This window comes from Urocitellus parryii, chromosome 5 (assembly GCF_045843805.1).
Source record: "Urocitellus parryii isolate mUroPar1 chromosome 5, mUroPar1.hap1, whole genome shotgun sequence".
NCBI classification, from domain to species: domain Eukaryota; kingdom Metazoa; phylum Chordata; class Mammalia; order Rodentia; family Sciuridae; genus Urocitellus; species Urocitellus parryii.
The window spans coordinates 173,310,682-173,328,827 of NC_135535.1; the positions used below are offsets into that span (position 1 = coordinate 173,310,682).

The 18,146-nt window shown below is 34.5% G+C and overlaps 1 protein-coding gene across 5 annotated transcripts in view; it reads left to right on the top strand.

Annotated features, from left to right (window-relative positions):
• The window catches only part of Bmpr1a (bone morphogenetic protein receptor type 1A), a 131,125-nt gene that overhangs the window by 88,834 nt on the left and 24,145 nt on the right, over positions 1-18,146 (top strand). For all 5 annotated transcript variants that reach the window (XM_026397023.2, XM_026397021.2, XM_026397020.2 and 2 more), the window contains 3 exons: positions 3,426-3,643; positions 13,200-13,362; positions 14,978-15,080. In XM_026397023.2, coding sequence (XP_026252808.1) covers positions 3,577-3,643; positions 13,200-13,362; positions 14,978-15,080 — 333 coding nt within the window. In that variant the 5' untranslated portion in view covers positions 3,426-3,576. The remainder of the gene's footprint in view (positions 1-3,425; positions 3,644-13,199; positions 13,363-14,977; positions 15,081-18,146) is intronic.

The following is an 18,146-nucleotide window of genomic DNA, read 5'->3' on the forward strand; positions in this document are numbered from 1 at the left end:
CCACTCTGGAAAGCAGTATGGAGATTCCTCAGAATGAAACCACCAATTGACCCAGTTATCCCACTCCTCAGTTTATACCCAGAGGACTTAAAATCAGTATACTACAATAACACAGCCACATCAATGTTTATAGCTGCTCAATTTACAGTAGCTAAGTTATAGAACCAACCTAGGTGCTCTTTTAACAGGTGAATACATAAAGAAACTCTGGTGTATATACACAATGGAATATACTTGCCTTAAAGAAGAATGAAATTATGGCATTTGCCACTAAATGGATGAAACTGGAGAATATCATGCTAAGTGAAAGAAGCCAATCCCCAAAAACCAAAGGCTGACTGTTTTCTCTGATATAAGGATGCTAATTCACAATGGGGGGTGGGCAGAATAGTGGTATTTTGGACTAAACAGAGGGGAGTGAAAGGAGGGAAGGAAGGGACTATGGGGGTAGGAATGATAGTAGAATGAATCGAGCATATATGATTACATGACCTATGTAACTCTACATCATGTACAACCAGAAGAATGAGAAGTTATATTCCATTTGTGTCAAAATCCATTATACTGTCATGTGTAACTAAATATTCAATGGCAAGAACTCTGTTTACAAAGGACATTAGTATTGGAAGTACTCTAATCAATGATTTAATTAGTCTAATCTCCCTTTCTATCATGTTCCTTGTGGCCTTGATGAAGGTGTGTGCAAACTTTGTTCCTTTTATACTCTGTAAAGACTCTTGATTCTTTCAGTTGTATTTCAAATGAGTAGTTTCTGTATCCTTTGTCATTCTTTTCTTTAGAGGCTAATCGGATAGAATAAAATAAGGTGATTACTTTCATTGACTTTAACAGTATGTTTCTACAGATGCTTGGTAGGATTGCATTCATGTCTCAGCAGTTGTAAGTGCAGATGTATTGAACTTAAGATTTGATGGCTGTTCTCCATACAAGTTATCACAGGTGTTTTAGTCTCAAAGATGGAATTGACATGGATAGCACAGGTATATCCTTGTAGTAGGTTGGCAAGTATGTCACTAATACATATGAGAGGAAGGAACTTTTATTGAGTTACCTGCTCTGTTCCACATAATCTTAAATACTTTATAATGTATATTTTACATTACATACATTAAATATCCACAGAGCATTGCCAATACAGGGTAACACTTAATGTGTAGAATGAGTAATCTGATCTCTTGAATTTTAATTCTGCATGTGTGATCTTTGTAAATTCCTCAAAATCTACTTGACTGTTCTTCATCTGTAAAGTTAAAATGATAATTGTACCTTTCTTATAAGATAGTCATGATAATTCTATAAGTTGATATTAGCAAAGCATTTATAATGGTTTTGGCACATAGTGGTGAATATGTATAAGCCATTATCTCATTCAATTCTTAAAATAGTATCATTTTAGTTACAAAGATGAGGAAACCCATTAGAGAGGTTATGTTACTTAAGGCAGATCCAGGATTTGAAATTATGTCAGGGCATATGAAAAAATGTTCAACATCTCTAGCAATTAGAGAAATGAAAATCAGAATTAAGATTTCATCTCAGGGGCTGGGGAGGTGGCTCAAGCGGTAGCACGCTCGCCTGGCATGCGTGCGGCCCGGGTTCGATCCTCAGCACCACATACCAACAAAGATGTTGTGTCCGCCGAGAACTAAAAAATAAATATTAAAAATTCTCTCTCTCTCTTAAAAAAAAAAAAAAAAGATTTCATCTCACTCTAGTCAGAATGGAACTCATCAAGAATACAAGCAACAATAGATGTTGGTGAGGATATACTCTCAGATTGCTGGTGGGACTGCAAATTGGTGCAACCACTCTGGAAAGCAGTATGGAACGAATTGCACACAGATCCTTTTCTCTAAAAGGGACTGTGTGGCAAGTACATGAGACTCTCATAGACTGCTCTTTAGGATGTTTTACGAGCTCTAGTGAACCAGAGTTACATATTGGCTTTAAATAAACTGATGAAGGCACAGTGACACTTAAAGATGTAACAAGTCATAGCAATCAATGTCCTGCCCAGGACTATGAGCTCCTTGAAGCAGAAACTGGCATACTCATATTTGTATTTCTAATACCTTCCATTGGTCTGTACTATGTATGTAGCAGATGTTAGTGAATAAGTGAATGGATGAATAAGTAAGTGAAAGTATGGAAGAGCGGGAGGCAAAAATTAGGCCAGAGGTTTTTGGCATGGTGACAGAAGAGAGGAAGAGAAAAGTGCCATCTTTTAAATGTGGTAGCACATAGGGCTCAAACTGTCTGAACCAATATAATGCTCCAAAACTAGAATTGTATTTATCATGATGTAGACTAGCCATTTTTCTTGTTACTTATTTTTTTAAATTTTTTTCATAATACTTTTATGCTAAAGATCGAACCCTAGGCAAGCACTCTACCACTGAGCTTCAGCCCCAGCCCCCTGTTATCTATTTAATTATTTTATTTTAAGGTCTGTAAGAGTTCACTGTGTATAATAATAATAGCCAGACCTTAACCAGAAAGGTTATCTTAGCTTTTCCCTAGTAAAAGCTCACTTTTATCCTAATCAAGTCAGATTTGCAGTGTTTTTTAGGAAAATGATTTAAGATGTATTTGTTTGTTTGCTTTCATAATGATGCATGCTGCTTATTTAAATATGTGTAATTTTCTAGACAGTCTTTCTTTTCTATATGGAATAAATTAATAGAAAGATTCAAAGTGTTTTTTATTGTTTCCACAGGATTTGAATGAGTATTAATGAATATCTTATACTTTTAATTTAACATTTTCTGTTTTATTCTTAATATATTTAGGAATTTTCTTGGTAGTAATAAAATAACTTAATTACTTTGGAGTAGCCAGAATAGACTGTTAAGGATTTTTTCATTTTCTTTAGAGCTGGAATCTTGCTATATTGTCCAGATATGCCTCAAACTCTTGAACTCAAGCAGTCCTCCTGCTTCAGCATCCCAAATGACTGGACTGCAGGTGTATGACACTGCTCCACCTTTTGAAATTAATGTATTTCTCTTGTTTTACATATGGCTGATCTGTGGTCAGGAGAAATTGCAAACTGTTGCTAAGTAATTTAAGCATGGAATTATAGTGCTTTGTTTTTTGTGTGTGTGCCTGTGGGTTTTTTAATATTATTTTTTAGTTTTAAAAAATTTTTTTTCACTTGTTTATTTTTTTATATGGTGCTGAGGATTGAACCCAGGGTCTCACACATGCTAGGTGAATGCTCTACTGTTGAGCTACAACCCCAGCCCTGTGCCTGTGTTTTTTAAAATAAGGATAGCATTGACCTTTTAAAATGTATTTTATCATTTAAAGGTATGTTTAGATATTTGTTTTCCTCTCTTAGTTTTTGAAAACTTTTCAAAATTCAGTTATATTCATTACCCTGTTAATATTTTTTTGTCTTTCAGGAGTGAGGAAAAAGCAATAAGAGGTGGAGTCATTGTCAAGTGGTTGTGGCCTTCTACAAGAAATCTCATTGAGTAAAGGCATTTGCATTAGCGAAATAATAGGACCGGTTATTCAAGGTGACAGTATAACAGAAAACATTAAAATTGAACAATGACTCGGCTATATATTTACATCAGATTATTGGGAACCTATCTGTTCATCATTTCTCATGTTCAAGGTAAATTGATCTTTATTTCTGACTTAAAAAGCCCTTAATTCTTTCATCTGTTCTCTCAGCCCATGTCTTTTTCTGATCAGCTAAGCCCATCATACTTAGCTAGTTTTAAAGTAAAAAGGCAAAGAACAAATACAGCAAATAATTTTTTTGAGCTTGATTATGATAGAAGGCTGTCCAGATATTTTAAAATCCCAGCCTTTCTCAACCTATTTTCTTGTCCATATAAAGCATTATGATATACAATATTAAGTCTTATGAGTATTTAATGAGATAAAGTATATGAAGCATGTAACTTAGAATCTAAAACACAGGGTGATAGATAATCAAGACTGTTCAAAACCTTATCTCCCTTAAAATACAATAAGGAATAAATGTAAATAATAATTAAAAATTATTTTATTGTCACTAAAAATCTTCAGAAATATAAATGTCATTTGCCTATGCTAAATACTAAAATTTCTTCATAGAGTCTTGAAACTTTATTTATGACCAGTGTTGTAATTTTACTTCTGTGTGCTCATAGCTTAGAATTCCCAAATAGGAAGTTATTATGATGATTTAGGATTAAATAGACTATATTTGCACAAGAGCTTTTTTCTGAATGCTTTAATTAGGGTAATAGTTTTAAATTGAAGAGATAGTACTGCTTTACAAAAAGATTTTAGATAGAACTTATTGACATCTTTATTTTCTTAAGGTTTTGACTTCACAGATTGCTCTTTCATAATGTTTGTTCAAGGACATGGATTAATATCTACCCACAAGAAGAAGCACTGTTAACAGCATAAAGCTTTTTATATTTTTGTTTTAAAGCACAAAATGAAATCTGCACTTCTTTGGATTTGCTCTTATACCAAGAGTAATCTTATTATTACCATGCTCAGAATATAGAGCCCTCTTGCAAAAGCCACTTTGATACAACACCTTTATTTGAATATCTGTTATATATGCCTTGTTGATTGGTATCAACCAAAGCTATCATAGTTGTAAAGAGAAGGAGTCAAATTAATAGTATCATTAATATTTACTGCCTCACTTCTAAGGTAAATTCCACTTTGTTATAAAGAGTTTTAAATCTACTTAGCTCACATATTGGCAAAAGGTATAAAATTCTCATTCCACATCCCAATTCAAGTTAATTCTAAAGTAAAATTATTGGGTGGAGTAACTTGCTAATTAGTTATCAGGTATAAGCAAAAAAAAATCACATTTCTAGATGGACGCCATGTACATACCTGTAATCCCCAGCTACTTGGAAAGCTGGCCTGGATAACGTAGCAAGGCCCTGTCTCAAAATAAAAAATAAGAACTGGGGGTGTAGCTCAATTTTAGAGCACTCCTAGGTTTGTTCAAACATTACTACCAAGAGAAAGAGCTTGGGGGGGGGGGTTTACATTTCTCTGATAAAGAACAAAATTTATACTATTTTCTTTCTGAAAATTACCTTGATAGTTGTTTCACATGATAACATGTACAAAAAATTTGCTCTTGAAAAAAAAATTAGAACCAATGTAGAAAAAATGTTACTTCTTAGAGAAAACTATGAAGGATTACAAGATTCATTGATAAACTGTGACTTTAGCTCTGGTTTTATCTTGAATTGTGTCTGAGGAAAGTAAATTTCTCTGTACCTTCATTTCCTTGTGATAAAATAGAAATAATAACACTTATCCTAGATAGAAATAGGATGTTTTGAGCATCAGATGTTATGATATGTATTTAAGTGTTTTCCATTCATAGTTGTTTGTATTTGAATAGAAAAATGAGTCAGCTGATAAATACCTAAGGCATTTATTTACTTATATATTTGGACCTGATCAGAAATGTTAGAAATGAATTTTAGTGTTCAGTAATTGATTACCCAACTAACAGTGACATAAATAAGTAAGGATTTATATTTGAGATAGGTGACAGGAAAAAAAAAGATAGGTGATAGGTAATTGAGTAGAGTCGAGGTTGCCATCTCTGTAATTTTCTTGGCATTTCCCTCATGGCCAGAAAATGTCTGCTGTTATCTACATTTGAGGCAGAAAACTGGGGAAAGAGTCAGCTCCTATTTTAGTGTGGGACTTGTAATATCAGGAAAGTCAAAATACCCCCTGCCAGTAGATTTTATCTCAAACTAAGATGGTTGATCTTTCCTAATTTCAAGGAATATTAGAAAACAAGGTTAACAGGATTGTTACAGTTAGGATTAAGCTCAGGTTAATCTATATTTGTTACCTTAGGCTGGACACACTGTCTCCCCTCACCCACTGAGCAAAATCGGTTTGGTTAGTTAGAAAAAAGGGGAAAATGTATTATCATACATGAAGAAGTTTGGAGATAGGTGGATTGCCTTTAGCTAATTCTGTGGCTCATCAAGAGCCAAGTTTAATTCCCATTTCACTTGTACCATCTACCACATCTCAGTTTAGCCATGGGTTAACTTATTTGACAGCCACAGTGTAGCATCTGAGGAACAAGTATCACATTCAGACATGGCAAGTTAGAGTTGACTGGTGTTTATTGAAAGAAGAGGGATGGGTATCCTTTCCTGTGTCTGTCTTTCTTTTTAAAAATATTTTTAGTTATAGTTGGATAGAATGCCTTATTTTTCATGTGGTGCTGAGGATTGAACCTAGTGGCTCACATGTGCTCGGCAAGTGCTCTACCACTGAGCCACAACCCCAGCCCCTTTCCTTTTTCTTAAAGTAGTAAAGAAATCTTTTCCCAGGAATCCCTCTCCCTCAAAAAATTATTTTCTAATCTAGGTGATTAGAATTAATTACATACTCTGGTATAAACAAAAAACTGGCAAGGGGAATAGAACTGAAATTGTTGGATTAAACCAACAGTTATTGATGCTGAGGGGAGGAGAGCTATGATTCCTTGAATTACATGTAGGGAGAGGCAGACATTTAAATCAAAAAATGGGTTGTGGGGCTGGAATTGTGGCTCAGTGATAGAGCGCTTGCCTTGCACATGTAAGGCACTGGTTCAATTCTCAGCATCACATAAAAATAAATAAACATAATAGGGTATTGTGTGTCCATTTACAACTAAACAAAATATTTTTAAAGTGGGTTGTGTGAGCGGCACATCTTGCTTATAAGATAAAAGGGAGAAAAATAGCCATGCTAAACCCAAGGCCAACATTATTCTAAATGCAAAAAATTGAAAACATTCCAAGAACTGGTATAAGACAAGGATGCCCCTTTCACCACTTTTATTCATCATCTTGGAAACTCTAGTCAGGAGAAGGAAATTAAAGGGACATGAGTAGAAAAAGAAGAACTCAAACTACCATTGTTTGCCAGTGACATGATTCTATATTTATAGAAGATCCAAAAAATTCCACCAGAAAACTTCTGAAACCAACATTATTTCAGCGAAGTACAGGACATAAAATTAACACCCATAAATCAAATGTGTTGCTATATATCAATGATGAATCCTCTAAAAGGGAAATTAGGAAAACTACCCCATTCACAATAGTCTAAAAAAAATTTTAAAAAAAATTCAGGCATCATTTCAACAAAAGAGGTGGAAAAAAAAAAAACCCTCTACAATGAAAACTACAGAATACTAAAGAAAGAAATTGAAGAAGACCTTAGAAGATAGAAAGATCTCCCATGCTCTTGGATAGGCAGAATTAAAACTGTCAAAATGGCCATACTACCAAAAGCATTATATGCAATTCCTATTAAAATCCCAATTACAGGGGGCTGGGGATGTGGCTCAAGTGGTAGCGTGCTCGCCTGGCATGCACGTGGCCCAGGTTCGATCCTCAGCACCACATACAAAGATGTTGTGTCCGCCGAAAACTAAAAAAAAAAAAAATAATAAATATTTTAAAAATTCTCTCTTTCTCTCTCTCTCCCCGCCCCCCTCTCTCTCTTAAAAAAAAAAAAATCCCAATTACATTCTTCACAGAAATAGGAAAAACAATCATAAAATTTATTTGGAAAAATATGAGACCCAGAATAGCAAAGCAATTCTTAGTAAGAGAAGTGAAGGAGGCATCATAATACCAGAGCCATAGTAACAAAAATGGCATGGTACTTAGACCAGTGGTACAGAATAAAAGACAGACAAACCCACATAAATACAGTTATTCATACTAGATAAACGTGCCAGAAACATACATTGGAAAAAAAGATAGCATCGTCAACAAATGGTGCTGGGAAAACTGGAAATCCATAGGTAGCAAAATGAAATTAAACCCCTGTCTCTCACCCTGCACAAAACTCAACTCAAAGTTTATCAAGGACTTAGGAACTAGCACAGAGACTCTACACCTAATTGAAGAAAAAGTAGGCCCAGATCTTCACCATGTCAGCTTAGGAAATAACTTCCTTAACAAGACTCCTAAAGTGCAAGAAGTAAAATCAAAAATCAGTAAAGAGGATGGAATCAAACTGAAAAGCTTCTTCACTGCAAAGAAAACAATCAATAATGTGAAGAAAGTCTATAGAATGGGGGAAAATATTTACCACATGCATCTCAGAACATTAATCTCCAGGGTATATAAAGAACTCAAAAGGCTGGAGATGTAGCTCAGTTGGTAGTATGTTTACCTTGCATGCAGAAGGCCCTGGATTCAGTCCCCAGCAACACACACACCCCTCAACATCACCAAAACCCAAATGACCCAGTCAACAAATAGAATAAGGAACTGAACAGATACTTTAGAAGAAGAAATACAATTGATCAACAAATATATGAAAAAATGTTCAACATCTCTAGCAATTAGAGAAATGAAAATCAAAACTTAAGATTTCATCTCACTCTAGTCAGAATGGTAGTCTTCAAGAATACAGGCAACAATAAATGTTGGTGAGGATGTGGGAAAAAAGGTAACTCATACATTACTGGTAGGACTGGAAATTGGTGCAACCACTCTGGAAAGCATTATGGAGATTCCTCAGAACACCTGGAATGAAGCCACCATGTGACCCATTATCCTGATCCTCAGTTTATACCCAAAGAACTTAAAATTGGCATACTATAGTGACACAGCCACATCAATGTTTTTAGCTGCTCAATTCACAATAGCTAAGCTATAGAACCAACCTAGGTGCCCTTCAGTAGGTGAATGGATAAAGAAACTCTGGTATATATACACAGTGGAATATTACTCAGCCTTTAGGAAGAATAAAATTATGGCATTTGCCACTAAGTGGATGGAACTGGAGAGTATCATAGTAAGTGAAATAAGCCAATCCCAAACAGCCAAAGGCTGAATTTTTTCTCTGATATGCAGATGCTAATTTACAATGGGGGGAGGTGCTAGAGAAGTATAGAGGTACTTCGGAAGAGGGCAGGGAAGGAAAGGAGGGAATATGGGGTCGGAATGATAGTAGAATGAATTGGACATTATTACTGTATATACCTATATGATTACATGACCTGTGTAATTCTACATCTTGTACAACCAGAAGAATGAGAAGTTATACTCCATTTATATATGATGTGTCAAAATACACTCTACCATCATGTATAACTAATTAGAACAACTTTTTAAAAAGAAGGGAAAAGAATAACTTATAGATATGTTGCAGGGCACTAGATTTGTCTATTGTCATACATAGCTTTATAGCATATACTAAAAAATGCTTATGTTCATATGAAATGCTTAATTCCTCCTCAACAGGATATATGCTCCAGAGTTTAGCCCACTTAGTGCACTCAGACACTAACCCAGGACTTCTGGACAGTAATTCTTCAGATCCAGATGTGCTGTTCATGGTGCAGCAACGTGAGACTGAAAAAAAAATTATTTATGTGCAATGTACTTTAGTATGCAGCGATGAAGAAAAGTAGGTATAAATACTAGATGAACTTCCAAAGGAAGGAAAATTTGGAAACAACTAAAGTAATCATTGTTCCCTAGTACATAGATGGAGGATGATTGTTAGGCTATCTGACAACCTCCAGTTTTGTTTTCTGGGAAAATTTCCCTTGTCTCTGGTCTTCCTTCACTAGTGTTCCTGCCTTCATGGCCATATCTAAGATGTACTTAGTGAAGGATGGTCTTTATGAAGAGTGAATAGCTTTGGCAGCCTGTTTCTTGTTAATATGGAGATCTAGTTGCTAGAAAGTGCCTTACAGATAGAGAACTCACAGCCTAAGTCAGCTGACCATTGGGATATCTTTGACAATGTACCTCCACAATTTGCATCTTGTGTCTTTGCGTTAAATACAGTTAAATCTTGCCTAGATGTGGTATTCTGAGACTTCCTGACTTCTTAACCATTTACCTTTGCCTTGCCTCTTCTCCTGGCCCTTGATTTAATGATCTTATTCTGAATCACTCTTTTCTTTTCTCATGCTAGAAAGTGAATCCACTTTATTTGGTGTCATAACATTTTCTATGAATAAATATTAAAATAGTACTAATTATTATCTTGGTTTTTATTCTCATTTTCCATCTAAGACTATGAACTCTAATGGAAAAGGGACTTTGGTTTTGTTTACCATTGTAGTCAACAGGACTTAAAATTGTAGTTACTTCATACATTTTTCACCTAATAAATGAATGCAGTTTGTGGGGGCAGGGGTGGGGGTGTTGTAGAATTCTTTTTTTAGCCAGTTATTTTTAGAGTGATTGACAACCTAATAGCAACAAATATCTGTAACAACAGAGTATGGTCTCTGATTATCTTTTTCCACTGGAAAGATCTAGGAGTCCTTGGAGATATTGTTTATTTTAAGTCTGTCAGGGAAATATAAGGTGATTTTAGAAGATCTTGGCCAACAGAAACCTCAGAGGATATGGGGACCAGTTTGAATTGGCCAGAGATGGAACAATGAGCATTAGTAAGGATAGTAACTGCAGTGGTTTAAATCTATGGTTTTATAATGACACTTAAAACAACAACAACAACAACAACAAACAAACAAAACCAACTGGTTACTGTTGAAGGATGCTAATAAATTTATTAACTTTGAAAACTGGTAGAGGGACAAATCAAGCACTAATCATGCCTTTCTTGAAGGAACTGTGCCGCTCATACCCAGGTTAGTAAATGAGGGAAAACTTTTCATTATACGGGTATTATAGGTCATAAGTAAGAAGAAATGACAGGCTACTCTTTTTTTTTTTTTTTTAACTACCTCCATTGAAGTAATGAATCTAGGTCTTAAAAATAGAGATAAGCAGATATTTGTGTCCGTTTTTTCCACAACTTACCAAGTAGCCACATTTCAGGTGCTTAAGAGCCATGTGTGGCTAGTGGCTATTATACTGGATAGCATGGCTCTTGATCTAACTACCACATGCAGAAACCTATTTTATGGGCAAGAAGGATGCAGATAGAAAATCTAAACTCTGGTATATTCTGTAGGACAAACAATCCAGTTTCTTCAAGGAAAGAAAGAAAGAATTTGAAGATTAAAAGAAACATGGAGTTGGAGGGTAGGGGAGTAGCTCAGTGGTAGATAACCTGCTTTGCATGCATAAGGTCCAGAGTTTCATCCAAGGCTCTCACAGAGAAAGACACATACACAGAGGCACAGACAGACTTGGAGACAATCTATTATGATGTGTGAATTGTGAACTTTATAAACTTTAAAACAGGTTATAACATATTCAATACAATTAAAAATTTGAATACTGCCTGGTTGTTTGATATTGGACAAAGAATCAAATTACTGTCAATTTTTTTTAGAAGTGATAAAGGTATCATAATTGGTTTGTTTTGTTTGTACTGGGGATTGAACCCAGGGGTGCTTAACCACTGAGCCATATCCTCAGGCCTTTTGTGATTTTTATTTAGAGACTGGGTCTCACTGAGTTGCTCAGGGCTTTGCTAAGTTGCTGAGGCTAGCTTTGAACTCACAGTCCTGTCTGAGCTTCCCAGGCTGCTGGGATTATAGGTGTGTGCCACCATGACTGGCTTCATGATTGTTTTTTTTAAAAAGTCTTCATCTTCTAGAGATATGTGTTGAAATATTTACAAATAAAATGACATATCTGGCATTAGCTTCCTAATATATATATACGGGAAAGAGAAATAACAGAAGCATTGCCATTTTATTACAGTATTTATTTCTGAAAGGAGAGTGGTGGTGAGGGGGCTGGGTAGGTGTGTGTGTGTGTGTGTGTGTGTGTGTGTGTGTGTGTGTGTGTGTGTACCTCCAACTCCTTTTTTTTGTTTAAGTAGTTTCCTCTCCTGGTGTTTGTTTCTATGAATATTCATTCAGTAGTGCATTCCTTTACTAAATTTCAGCATAAAAAGTTAAGATTATTCAAATTCAGAGTATAAAGAGACTAAAACACTACATCTTTGGTTCTGGGGATTGATCCCAGAACCTTGCATGTGAGCACTCTACTGCTGAGTATATCCCCAACTCATTTTAATTTTTTGTATTGAGACGGGATCTTTCCAAGTTTCCCAGACTGGCTTTGAACTTGATCCTTTTGCCTCAGCCCTCCAAGTAGCTGGGATTGTAGACATGCACCATCACCCTTGGCTACTAAAATACTTTTTTTTTTTAATTGGTTGTTCAAAACATTACAGTGCTCTTGACATATCATATTTCATACCTTTGATTCAAGTGTAAAATACTTATTTTAACAGCACTTTCTTTTCTATCATTGTTCATTGAGTATGTGTGTATTATTGGGTTTTTTAACATCTTTTAGTGATTCATTTTATCATTATGGCTAAATTCAAAGTCAGGTCCACATTTTGAATCACTTATTTAAGATTCATAACAAAATTCACACATACTTCTCTTATCTGTTTGACTCTACCTTTCTTTCTTTTGAGAACAATGAACAAGAAATGGCCTAGTAATTTCAGCTGGTTGAGAAGGAGGAAGGAATATTAAAACAGATGTTTGCTTTCTGTTCTGCTTCCAGCCTAAAACATTCAGGACCACATATGACAGTATCTGTCATTTGAGGCCACTAGACTCTAATGCAAGAATCCAGTTCTATTTCCATGAGCTGACTATTGACCTGTAGTAATCTTCAGTTTCTGGCAGCCTGGTCTGGATTTGAACCAATGACCTTGAGATGAAAGGCCCCGGATAACACAGTTGATCCCCAGCTCTCACAGTTTTCTTACTTAAGCAAATGGAGTCCAAAACAAGATGCTTAGAACTCCCTTCACAAAGAGGCACAAATAAAGAACCTTTTTTTTATTATTATTATTACAAGTTTTGAAAGAAAAATAAGGGCCATACTTCGTCTATTTTTTAGGGAATGAAAATGACCTCAGCCTTCCCTAAAGTCTCTTCCCATTTTGTACTTTTTTACAAGTTAAAACTAAATTCTGTTGTCATTCAATTCATATTGAATTCATGCTGTTTTGTTCTTGTTTGTCTTTAATTAGTGTAAAACTTGTAACATAGTCATCTCATATAGGTCACAGTACATGGAATATTCTGTGCATGAGTTTATTAACAAATGTCTGTTAATTGTATGAGTGAAATTTATTTTTTAATTAAAGAAATACATTCATTGCAATTGTTGTAATAGAAAAGTGCAGAAACTTACCTCAATGAAAATGGTAATAATATAGCCTATCAGAAATGATTTGTTTAAAAATTGAATATTTGAATATAGGACAGAATCTAGACAGTATGCTCCATGGCACTGGGATGAAATCAGACTCCGACCAGAAGAAGTCAGAAAATGGAGTGACATTAGCACCAGAGGATACCTTGCCTTTTTTAAAGTGCTATTGCTCAGGACACTGCCCAGATGATGCTATTAATAACACATGCATGTAAGTATTTGGTGCTGTCCTTAAGAGTTTGGAAAAGTGCATCTAGTGCTGTTTTAAAAATAGTTAAAATTGAGTTTTTTTTCTTTATATATAGTATCTTTCAAAGAGCCAAATTTTCTTGTTTTGAATATAGGAACATTGTTCTTATTAAGTGATTGATGATTGTTTTATTTAGAGGTATACCATAATATAGATTTTAAAGGAGATAAAAGAAATATAGTATTTGTCTAACATTTTAACGATCTTTTTATTTATAAAATTAATGATACTCATTGTAGAAAACTGTTTCTTTTTTAGTAGGTTACCAAAAAGAAATCAAATAATTTTACCCATGACTTCCTGCTTCTTAATTGGTTGAAATATTTTATAGATATGTAAGAATGATATTCAATCCATATCACTTTCTTACTTAATTTTTTGTTAATTGTTTAGTATGTTTATATATGATCATGTAATTCCATTCCATATTTTTGGGGGAGCGTTGAAGAATTGACTTACTGGACAAAGTAAAAATTTCCTGAACAACTGTTTCATTAGTCTTATTAATGGTCTCTCTGTTATATAGGTAATAAGTAAGGTCATGTTTTGTACTTCCCTAATAATCATATGCTCTTTGAGCAGACTAGATATAATGCATAAAACTTGACCCATGAAATCTTGAAATCATATGATAGTTCATTTTAGATTTGCCATCGGTTCTCCAGTGGTAGTTGACTTAATCATAGTAATCTACATGTAGACCACTTCCCAGTTTACATCTTCTTGGGAATTTTGTTTGTAAGGGAATGCTCTATTCTGTGTTAACAAATAATTTTTTTGCCAAACTCTATGTCTGTGGTACCTCCCTGATAGGATGGGCTACAATTTGTTAGTGGCTTGGTAACCCAGTGTAAAACTGATCATCACTTTTAACAGAAGTTTACACCACACATAACTTCTTCTCAATAGAAAAGGAAGAAATGAAGAATTCTGCGCTGGGGATGTAGCTCAGTTGGTAGAGCGTTTGCCTCGAATGAGAACATTTTCATTAAATAAAAATATATTTCTGTAAATTTCTTGAAAATTAAACTATTCAAAAATTCTTCCTGTGTTCCTATCACATTTAATAAGAAAAATGCCTTTCAGAATCTTTGTCCATCTGTTCTTCCTGTATACACTTTTCTTTGTCCTTGAGTCTGTTTGTAGTTTTACAGAAAAGCTTTTTATTTATTTTCATGCATAGTTTAAGAATGCTGAAATATTAGCAGTAAAAAAAGAGATTTTAAGTATATTTCTGAAAGATTAACACTTGTATAGAATTTTATAAATCAGATTTCTGTGATCCCATGACTGAGAAGTCACATGACAATGCACATTTAGAGGACTTGTTTGGTAGAAATCCTTTTCTGCTTGACATAGGGTTCTCATTTACCCCTTTAGAGTATAGTTCAGACATAACTTTCATTTGTCTTAAAGTCTATTTTGTTCTGCTAATAAATCACATGTGAATATAATCCCGATTTAGAAACAGAATACTAAGGGCTAAGAGTATCTGTTCACATTCAAACTCAGATTTCATTAGGATTTTATGATTTGGAGTTAAATGGTTTTGTTTTTGTTTTTGTTTTTCTCTTAGAACTAATGGTCATTGCTTTGCCATCATAGAAGAAGATGATCAGGGAGAAACCACATTAGCTTCAGGATGTATGAAATATGAAGGATCTGATTTTCAGTGCAAGGTAAGATCTAATTGGAAATCCTGAAATAAAAAAGGACAGGGCTATGTGAACAGCATTAGGTCTTTTAGAAGAGTACCTGTGTTCCACATTGCTCTGTGTCCACATTATCAAATATATTGGAGGAAGCGTACTTTTTACTTTAAATAACATGATTGTGCTAATTAAAGTTCCAGATTATTTTTAAGGTTTTAAATAATAGTTTGTAATAACTGCAAAAATGATATTGTTATACTTATTTGTATATTGTAAAGCTTATTGAAAAGACCTTACAATTTTGGGCATGGTGGCACAACCTATAATCCCAGCTACTCAAGAGGCTGAGGCAGGAGGATTGCAAATTCAAGGCCAGACTTGGCAACTTAGCAAGATCCTGTCTTAAAAAACAAAAAAAAAAAAACAAAAACAAAACGAAACAAAAAACAAGAAAGAAGAAGAGTTGGGAATAGGGCTGGGTGGTAGAGTGCGCCTGGGTTCAATTCCCACTACAAAACAGAAAGGGAATCTTAGAACAATGGGCAATGACCTTTGTTCCCCCAAAACAGCTTAGAAATGTTTAATCATTGTGAGGAAGTATCAGAATACTTTTAAGAGCAGTGGCCAAAGAATCAGAATCGGTAGTTGAGTGGTAGACATCTTTGGTTATGAACCTAATCTAATCTCTTCAAGATTTTATATGGCAATTTCTCAAGAGATCCTGCCAGTGTTCTTGAAAAACATTTCCAGATTATTTTAATTTTAACTAAACAGATTGAACTGTTAGTACACAATTTTAAGTCTCAGCTATGCCAGAAAATTATTTATATTATATAGAAATTTGCAGAATTGCTAGAAACCTTCAATGTTATATCTTTCTACTTGTCAGTTAATGCTTAGAATCATCCATTTGGCAAATGACTGCAAATCTGTCAACTTTTGATTCTTTGGACCATAGAGAACAGCTCTAATCCTTCCTCAAGATGATGGCCCTTAACTATGTAAAGAAAGAAAGTTTTTTCATGCTACTTTCCTCCCTCTGTCTTTGCCTAGTGAAAATAATAGTTCACTGTGACTTCAACTGCTTGTGTAATCAGCTTTAGAAGATTCACTAGTCTCAGTGTCATATGCAGAATTGTGGTCTTACCAGGAAACAACAACAACAAAAAAGGCAGAGAATAAATAATCCCTTTTTCTTCATCTAAATACAGTCAAATCTCATGTTAGATGTTTGGCCATCACACCATATTCTTGAGACATTAATCTTCTGTCAGCTAAAAGCACCATGTCATGCTGCTGAGCCACACCTCTTCCACTCTTTACTGGTGGTATTTGTTTCTTGAACACAAATAAGTTAGATGGGAAAATTTTGAGTTTTACTATATATTTGTTACATACTTGCCAATTTTGAATTTCACTGTATAGGAATTAATCCTGTTCTCCGGATTTGAAACATGTTAATTTAGTTATTATAGTTTTATGATATTAGCATATTACCAACCATTCATACTACATATTTTTTAATCGCTTAAGAAGATTGATGAAGGAGCTGTAGTTAAAGCACCAAGCCCAATGGTAGTATCAAGTGTCTTGCAGTCTCCTAAATTAGCTTTCTTCCAAACTGAATTCACCACAGAAGTTAGTTACTAAACTTGACAATATGCATCTAAACCCATGGTAGTTCTTAATAGCTGTGACAGTCTTGTCAAGGAGCTTATTTTCTCATCCACAAAAGACTTGTTAAAAGGATCAAATGAAATACCGTAGCACAATTGGCACATAGTAGGGACCTAATAAATGTTAGTCTTTGCCACCCTGATTATCTGAGCAGTCTTCAGACTATATTACCCATATCCCTAGGTACACACAGACTGTGTTATATAAAAGTAACTTGGGCACATGGATAGTTACAAGGGAATCAGGTTGCAAATCCTAAACATTCTTAAGCCCTGAAGCTTAAAACTGCTGTGCCTGAAAACAGAGCTTCTCAAGCCATTTTTCTTTTCCTTCTTCCCTTTCACAGTCACCCTTCTCCTTGTTAACCAAAGCTAGATATAAAACCTCAAGATTCTACGGGCTGGGGATGTGGCTCAAGCCGTAGCGCGCTCACCTGGAATGCATGCGGCCAGGGTTCAATCCTCAGCACCACATACAAACAAAGATGTTGTGTCCGCTGAAAACTAAAATAAATATTAAAATATTCTCTCTCTCTCTCTCTCTTTAAAAAAAAATAATAAAACCTCAAGATTCTAAACAGTGCTATGGATTATAAATGAAAGCATCCATGTAGAGAACACAAGAAAATCAAATACATTTACATTTCAGGTGGTTTTTAAATTTTTTGCTCTCAGCTAAATTGCTATATCATTGAAGGTAATTTTTGATGATAGGATCATTACTTTGGAAGGACTTTAAAGAATTATGGGATAGTGGTATAACAAACTGCTTTCATTATCATCTTTTTGTTAATGTGAGAAAAATTTCTTAGAGCTAATAAAAAAGAAAAATAGGAGTAAAATTAATGCTGAATCTTCTCATTGTTGTTAGAGTTAATAAAAAAGAAATATAGTAAAATTATTGCTGAATATTCTCATTGTTGTAATAAGTAATTTTATTCATGAATTCATAAACTACTATTTTGAAAACCCTAACCATCTCATTAAGAAATGCCTCTTTAAATTTTCTCATATTAACATTTTAATAAGGATTGTAGTGTATCTTTTTTCCTCCATAATGCAAGCCCTCTACCACTGAGCCATATATACCCTTAGCCCTAGATTTTACTATATCTTATTTTGATCAGTTTGATAACTGATAATTACAGTAATGAAATAGGATGTTTTGAGTCTTAAAAACACACAGTAACAGAAATAGAAGAATTTATATATACTTATTTTGATGTGAAGAATTATGTACATTAAGGCATAATTATTGTGAAAAAATATTTCAAGGAAATAGAAGTTCCAGGATAAAATTTCAAGTTGATAATAGAAGCATTTGCCAGGTGCAATAGTGCACGCTTATAATTCCAGCAGTTGGGAGCAGAGGATCACGAGTTTAAAGCCAGCCTCAGCAAAAGTGAGGTGCTAAGAG